At 36.5% G+C, this 8,430-nt stretch overlaps 1 protein-coding gene and 1 pseudogene across 1 annotated transcript; both read right to left on the reverse strand.

Annotated features, from left to right (window-relative positions):
- Positions 1-922: 922 nt before the first annotated feature.
- LOC146919899 (uncharacterized) lies at positions 923-2,596 on the reverse strand. The gene has a single exon (XM_085711077.1). It carries the CDS (start codon positions 2,594-2,596, stop codon positions 923-925), a length of 1,674 nt encoding a protein of 557 aa, XP_085567203.1.
- A 3,280-nt stretch (positions 2,597-5,876) lies between these two features.
- On the reverse strand, positions 5,877-8,053 carry LOC146919900 (uncharacterized; annotated as a pseudogene).
- Between the last annotated feature and the right edge of the window lie 377 nt (positions 8,054-8,430).

Raw genomic sequence — 8,430 nt, forward strand, 5'->3', positions numbered from 1 at the left:
GGACTTAGGGCCTAATACTTAGAAAACTTAAGACATAATATCCTAAAGCTTCTCCCCCTTTAGTCATCTGCAAAAAGGATAGGGAGTAGGACTAGAAATGATTCAGGGAGTTGAATCCCCAGAATCTGAGGATGGTTCAGACTCAAAGACAGATGGATCATCAAAGATTGGTGGATCAATGGCCAGACCAGGAGCATGAACATTCTTAGTCCAATCAGCAAGTGCACAGACAATCTTGTGGGTTTTTGTTGAAACCCTTAGAGCCCTAACAGCTAACTTCTCAGCCTTTGAAGGCTTAGCAGGTTCAGCAGCATGAGAAGGTTCAGATTTCTCTCTATTGGCTGTGACAAAAGTGTTCAAAGAGTCAAACAGGGCAGACATGTTTGGAAGCTTTTGAGTGGTTCTGGATTGAGGAGGTGGTGGTGTGGATGATGGAATGGTGTTTGGTGTAGGTAGAGAGGACACCAAATATTGGCTAATTCCAGCAGTAGACCCCATAGTTGATGTTGACAAGTTCACAAACTGAGCATGTTCCATGTTCTGATAAGAGGGAACATTCTGATTAACCCGAACATTCTGATTAGGTTGAACAAGATGCTGAACTTCCATAGAGGGCAAAGATCCTGAATCCAGTGGATTTGGATCTGCTGACAGCTGCTCAGTGGGAACATTCTGATCTCCAGCTTCCTGAACATTCTGATCAGTATTGTTTTGAGCATTCTGATCATTTGGCTGAATGTCTTCTTCTTGAGCATCTTGAAAGATCTCATTATAGAGATCATTTGTAGTATCTTCAATGTTGAGATCAAAGTCAGAATGTGTTCCAACATTCACTTGAACTTCATCATCAACTTCCATTTGTTGATTCTCACTTCCAAGAGTGTTTGATGCCAGGATTGTAGCAACTTCCTGTGTATCATTATCAACATTCTGAGCATCTTGCTTCAACTCTTAAATCTCCAGAAGGTGCTTCAACTTTCTGCTGACCTTCAGCAGATTCTCCAACATTCTCAACAGCTTTCCTAGCAAGCATGGCTTCAAACTGATGAGTGCTTGCTTCAACCAGCTCTCTTGCATGTTCAGCAATATGAGCAAATACTTCTTGAGCTGGAGTGGGTTTTCCTTTCTCATTATTGTGAGAACTTGATCCAATGACCTTCTTCGTATGCTTGTCAGTCCTTTGTTTCTTCCTGACTTCTTGAACATTCTGATCAGCAGTTCTTTTTACTGATTCAGTCTTTTGAGGAATGGGCATGTTGGAGGAAGTGAGGCGTAGTTGACTTATGGTTTTAGCTGTGAACTTCATGAAAGTATCCAGACTTTCTTCTCCATCCAGAGACACACCAACAGCTTTGAAGATGGGTGTCAGATGCATCCCATATGGTAAACCAGCAACTTTTTGCTTGAAGGAGAAGCATTGGTCAATCATGTATTGAATCATGATATAGCAGAGATTTAGGGGAGTCTTGTTCATAAGATGATAAAGGATGCAAAGGTCTAGGTCTGTGATTGCATCAAAGGTTCCACATCTAGGTAAGATGGTGTGCCTAATCATGTTATGAAGGATTTTGGGAGCATCTTTGAGGTTTGTGGAGGTGAAATCAAGGTTTGGTTTGGTATACTCTAGGATGAGTTGCTCACGTGTCACATCTGAGCAAGAAAACCAAGTGTTAAAGAGTTGTTTACCTTGATTGGGAATGTTCAGAATGTTTGAGAGAGAGTCTTGAGTGACTTGGAACTTTACTCCTTTGACTGTGGACTCTAGGAATTTTTCTCCTTTTTCTTCCTTGACTCTCATTGATGCATAAAACTCTTTCACCAAGTCCTCAAAGGTTGGTTCTTGTGTAGAGACAAATCCTGACCATCCTTGAGGATCTGTGAAAACTTCCAAGTTCCAGCCCTTTGTTTTGAGACTTTCAAAATCAAAGAACTTTGCTCTGCTTAATGGCCTTGCTGCCATTTTCTCCAAGTTCTGAACCTTTAAAGCAGAGGCAAGAATGGCAATGTCCTTGCCTTTTCCTCTTCTCAAGGAAGGGGCTTCTTCCTCAACATTCTCTTCTTTTCCAACTTCTTCATTTTCCAGAGATGGAGAAGCAGTTTTCTCTAGAGGCAGAGCATCAGCAACAATTTTCTTCCTCCTTTGGTAAACCTTCTTAGCAGTTTTAGCCATTTGAAGAAGAGTTTCACCAGTTTCTTCAGAATTTGCTTCCTCTTGAGCAATTTCTTTTCCCTTATCAGAGAGTTCTTCCTCAACTTTCTCTGTTTTGTCAGACTCGTCCTTTTCAGAGTGTGTTCCTTCCTCAGAAGCTGTTTCCTTTTCTTTCTTCTCATCATCAGAGACTAGGTCCATGTGAGAAGTGGTTGGTGTTGATGAAGATCCTCTTTTCATTCTTGTTGATCTTCTAGTAGCCTTAGGTTTTGGTTTGGCAGATTTTTTAGAAGATTTAGGTTTAGGAGAGTCAAATAGAGGAATGATCTCATCAGGAAGAATGGTATGAACAGCAGTTTCGTTGAGTGGAGAATGATCAGAGTGTTGATCAGCAGCGTGTGGTGGTGATTGGGAGTGAGAGCGTGAGGTGGTTTTGGTTCTCGCCATTTTGTTAGAAAAACAGAGTGTTGAGAATTTTTTAGAGAAAAAAAAAATGTTTGAAGATGTGATGAAAGGTTTGGAGTTGGTTTAATGATTTATAGACCAACGTGTAATAGTGGAAAGAGGAAATGAAGGAGTGTTGGCAGTTTTATTGGGAAAGATGAAAACTGAAAAGTAGTGGGAGAGAGAAAGAACTAGCCGTTTGACAAGATGGAAGGGGAGTGGTTGAAATAATTTTTAAGCTTTTGTCTAATGGACATAGCTTTAGCACAACAACCCTTAATCAAGCATTAAATGCTAGAGATTTTGAGAAGATTACTGGATTAAATCCCATGATTTCCTGCGTACAGGATTTTTACCCAGAATCTAAGACTGAATATTCTGAACCTTATGAACATTCTGACCTGAACTATCAGATGAACATTCTGATGAACATTCTGATTGTATGAACATTCTGATGAACATTCTGAACTCTTGAACATTCTGATGAATGTTCAGATTAAGATTGATCTTACTGATTTAAATCAGATAACATCAAGGGGGTAAGTTTTAGGCCCTTAGTGATTTAATGATCAATCTTTATTGGGATTTTTAATGATTTGTAATTTCTCTTTAAGAAAATTAAATCTATCCTCAACAAGGGGTTTTGTGAAAATGTCAGCTAGTTGATTTTCTGTATCAACAAAGCTTAATGCAATATTCTTTTTCTGAACATGGTCTCTAATGAAATGATGTTTAATTTCAATATGCTTAGACCTAGAATGCTGAATAGGATTTTTAGACAGATTAATTGCACTTGTATTATCACAAAAAATAGGAACATTTGTGTACCTTAATGAGTAATCTTCCAACTGATTTCTTACCCATAACATTTGAGAGCAACAACTAGCTGCAGATACATACTCAGCTTCAGTTGTGGAGAGTGCAATGGTGTTTTGCTTTCTGCAAGACCATCCAATCAAAGCTTCTCCCAAGAATTGACAGGAGCCACTTGTACTCTTCCTCTCAACTTTGTCTCCAGCATAGTCAGCATCACAATATGCTACAAGATCAAAACTAGAACCTTTTCTATACCAAAGGCCAAGATCAGTAGTACCTACTAGATATCTAAAAATCCTTTTAACTGCAGTTAAATGAGATTCTTTTGCACATGTTTGAAATCTAGCACATAATCCTACTGCAAACACTATGTCAGGTCTGCTAGCAGTCAAATATAATAATGAACCTATCATGCCTCTATATTCTTTTTCAAAAATAGATTTTCCACTCTCATCCTTATCTAAACTTGAAGATGGATGCATAAGGGTGACCATGATTTTTGCCTCATTCATTTTATATTTTTTAAGAATGTCTTTGACATACTTTTCTTGACTAATGAAAATTCCATTTGGATGTTGTTTGATTTGTAAACCAAGGAAGAAACCAAGTTCACCCATCATGCTCATCTCAAATTCACTTTGCATAAGGTTGGAAAACTCTTCACACATTTTTTCTTTGGTAGCACCAAAAATAATATCATCCACATAAACTTGAACAATTAGTAAATCAGAGTTATGTGTTTTTCTAAAAAGTGTGGTATCAATTTTTTCTCTTGAAAAACCATTTTCAATCAAAAATGTGCTAAGTCTGTCATACCAAGCTCTAGGAGCTTGTTTAAGACCATAGAGTGCTTTAGTGAGTTTGAAAACATGATTTGGTTTTTCTTCATTTATGAAGCCAGGAGGTTGGCTTACATAAACTTCCTCATTTAAAAATCCATTTAAAAATGCACTTTTAACATCCATTTGAAAAAGTTTAATGCTTTTATGTGCAGCATATGCAAGAATAATTCTGATGGCTTCTAACCTTGCCACTGGTGCAAAGGTCTCATCATAGTCAATACCTTCTTGTTGGTTGTAACCTTGAGCAACTAACCTTGCTTTGTTTCTGACAACCTTACCATTTTCATCAAGCTTGTTTCTGAAAACCCATCTTGTTCCAATGATGGTTTTCTCTTGATTATTTGGAACTAGGTTCCAAACTTTGTTTCTTTCAAACTGAGAAAGTTCTTCCTTCATGGCCTCAATCCAAGAGTCATCAATAATAGCTTCATGGATTGACTTGGGTTCCATTTGAGAGATCATTGCCATGTTGGCATCTTGAAAGGACAATCTGGTTCTTACACCATCAATTGTGCTTCCAATGATTTGATCTACAGGATGATCTCCTACCATTCTCCAACTTCTGGGTGGACTTTGGAAGGTTTAATCTTGAACATTCTGATCATCTTCTTTCTCTGCTGAAGCTTCAGTGTTCTGACTGGGAACATTCTGAAGTGCTGGCACTTCAGTGTCTTCACTTTCTTTTGGTTGAGAATGTTCATCATATTCATCAAATATGACATGCATACTAATTTCAACTGTCTGAGTTTTAAGATTGTACACTCTATAACCTTTAGAAGTTGTAGAGTATCCTAAAAAGATAGCTTTATCTGATTTAGGATCAAACTTACCCAATTTTTCTTTGTTGTTCAGAATGTAGCAATAGCAGCCAAATATGTGAAAATAAGATATGCTAGGTTTAATGTTTTTCCAGAGTTCATATGGGGTTTTATTAAGAACCTTTCTTATTGAAACTCTGTTCAAAATGTAGCAAGATGTGTTAATGGCTTCTGCCCAAAAATAATTTTCAACATTAGATTCATTTAACATTGTTCTAGCCATTTCTTGCAAAGTCCTATTTTTCCTTTCAACAACTCCATTTTGTTGTGGAGTTCTTGCACAAGAAAAATTATGTTTAATACCATTTTCATCAAAGAATGTTTTGAAGGATGCATTTTCAAATTCTCCTCCATGATCACTCCTAACTGTAATGATATTAGAACCTTTTTCATTTTGAACTTTTTTACAAAAGTTTTTGAAATGCTTCAAAAGATTCATCTTTGTGTTTTAAAAACAGAACCCATGTAAATCTGGAAAAATCATCAACAATAACAAAACCATATCTTTTGCCTGTTAGACTTGCAGTTTGAACTGGACCAAAGAGATCAATGTGAAGAAGCTCTAAAGGTTTCTGAGTTGAAATAAGCTCAATGGTTTTAAAACTGCTTTTTACTTGTTTACCTTTAACACAAGCTTCACAGATCTTGTCCTTTTCAAAGCTAATCTTAGGCAATCCTCTAACCAGATCAAGTTGAGAAAGTTTAGCAATGGTTTTCATGCTTATATGACCAGCCCTTTTGTGCCAGATCCATTTGTTTTTTTTTCAAGAGACATGAAACAGGATTCAGCAGGCATATCATTTAGTTCTAAAACATACAAATTTTTTCTTCTTGATCCAGAGAAAAACAGTTTGTTAGAGGAGGTTTGTCTTATTTCACATATGTTAGGTTTAAAAATCACTTCAAATCCATTATCACACAATTGACTTATGCTAAGTAGATTGTGTTTTAAACCTTCTACATACTGAACATTTTCTATTTTAGCAGAGTTAGGCTTACCTATAGTACCTTTACCTCTGATCTTACCTTTGTCATTATTTCCAAATGTTACCAGTCCTCTATCCTTCTTTTCAAAGGTCAGAAAACAGTTCCTGTCACCTGTCATGTGCCTAGAACAACCACTATCCAGGTACCATGGCTTTGTTCTAGCACCCTGAGGCAGGACCTACATTTGACAAGATAAAAACTTTAGGTACCCATGTAATGTTGGGTCCTTGAGGCTTAGTTCTTCTAAGAGATCTTTCCTTATTGTAACATTCTGTCTTGTAGGGTCAGATTTGTTACAGTAGGAACATATCTTCTTAGCCTTCTCAGCCTTTTGTGAACTTTCTGATCTATTGAGATGAGAACGTTCTGAACTAAGATTAATCCTATTTTTTCTGATAAATCTCTTCTTAGCATGACATACTGATTCATTATGTCCTGACTTATTACAATAAGAACATTTCATTTTAATCTCAGTTTTCTTAGGTACAAAACTTTCAATGATTTTGCTAGGATTTTTAAAACCTAAACCAGATTTTTTCAGCAATGTTACTTTGAGATCCCAAAATGTTTTGAAATGTTTCTGTAGATTTTATAAAACATGTAAGATCATTTTTTAATCTTTCAACTTCCTTTTTCAAAAGTTTATTTTCCTTTTGCATTTCAGAAGGTATAGATAAAATGCCTTTTTGTTTCTTGTTTAATTCTTTTTGTCTTTCTGACATTTCAAAATGGGAATCTTGCAAAACTTGTATGGTTTTTCTAGATTCATCATACTTGTTTTGAAGTGTTTCTTTTTCTGCCTTTATCTCAGAAAGTTCTTTGATTAAAGAATGACATCTATTAGTTAAGAAGTTTGAGTCATATAAAAGACTATCTATTTTACTTTCAAGATCTTTGTAAAAAGAATCAGTTTTATAGATAATTACCTCTTCTTCATCATCTGACTGAGCCATCAATCCCATGTTGGCTTCTTCATCTTCTTGAGGTTCTGATTCTTCCAAGTCATCCCAAGTGATCATTGCCTTCTTCTTGAAGGGAGGTTTCCTTTGCACTTTCTTGATGTCAGGACATTCACTCTTGTAGTGTCCAGTTTTGTTGCAGCCATAACAAGTGACTTGGCTTTTGTCAGCTTCAGTTCTTGTGCTGTTGTTGGTGTTTGGAAACTTCTTTCTGATCTGATTTCTTCTTAACATCATTCTTTGAATTCTTTTGGAGATTAGAGCAAGTTCATCTCCAGCTTCCTCTTCATGAACTTCTTCTAATTCTTATGGTTCTTGCACATCATCATCAGCTACTGATGGAGTTTGCTGACATGCTTTCAAGGCAAGTGTCTTTACCTTCTTTATTGGTTTGTCTCCTTGAAGTACAACTTCATGAGCCCTCAGTGAACCAATGAGATCTTCTAGGTTCATGGTTTTTAAATCCTTGGCCTGAGTGATTGCAGTGACCATAGGTCTCCACACACTAGGAAGACATCTTAGGATTTTTCTGATCCTATCATGAGTGGAATATGTCTTTCCAAGAGATCTCATTTCATTTACTATTGTAGTAAATCTAGCATACATCTCATCAATGGTTTCATTTTCACTCATTTCAAAGACTTCAAACTTTCTGACACCAATGTCAATTCTAGTTTCTTTGACATGAGATGTACCTTCATGATGTATTCTCAGAGTATCCCATACCTCTTTAGCATTCTTACATTCATCAACTCTTTCACTTTCTTCCATGGTTAGTGCACATGATAAAAAGAGTCTAGCTTTAGAGTTTAACAATACCTTAGCCTTTTCATCTGTTGACCATGAACTCTTTTCTTTGACAGCTCCTTCTTTGGTTGTTGGAACAAAGTCTCCATCTGTGATGACTTGCCACATATCATTGTCTTGAGATCTGAGAAAGAGCTCCATTTTGCCTTTCTAGAAGTAGTAGTTTGAGCCATCAAAAAGAGGTGGTCTGTTTGATGATCCTCCTTCAGCTATGTACTTGACTTTAGACATACTTCCTGAATCTTTTCTCTAACACTTGTTTAAGTGTTCAAACCCTTAGAACCAGGCTCTGGTGCCAATTGAAGTAGATAAAATAGTCACAAGAAAGGGGGGGTTTGAATTGTGACCCTTTAAAAATAACATGTAACTTAAAAATAATTCTCAAGAAAATTCTTGGAATGGTTAAGTTAACTTTCTGAACTCAGAACGTTCTGAAGTTCATACACAGAAACTGATTAATGAAGTAAATGTGTTGGTGTGTGTTGTGTATACTGAAATTAAAGAGTATAAGGAAGAAAGAAAGAACACACATAGATTTATAGAGGTTCACCCAATGTGGGCTAGTCCTCTCCTCACAATCTTGTGAGAGTTTTCCACTATGATGCTTG

Source organism: Medicago sativa, chromosome 5, assembly GCF_051527215.1.
Source record: "Medicago sativa cultivar Bolivia chromosome 5, Bolivia_mono, whole genome shotgun sequence".
NCBI lineage: Eukaryota > Viridiplantae > Streptophyta > Magnoliopsida > Fabales > Fabaceae > Medicago > Medicago sativa.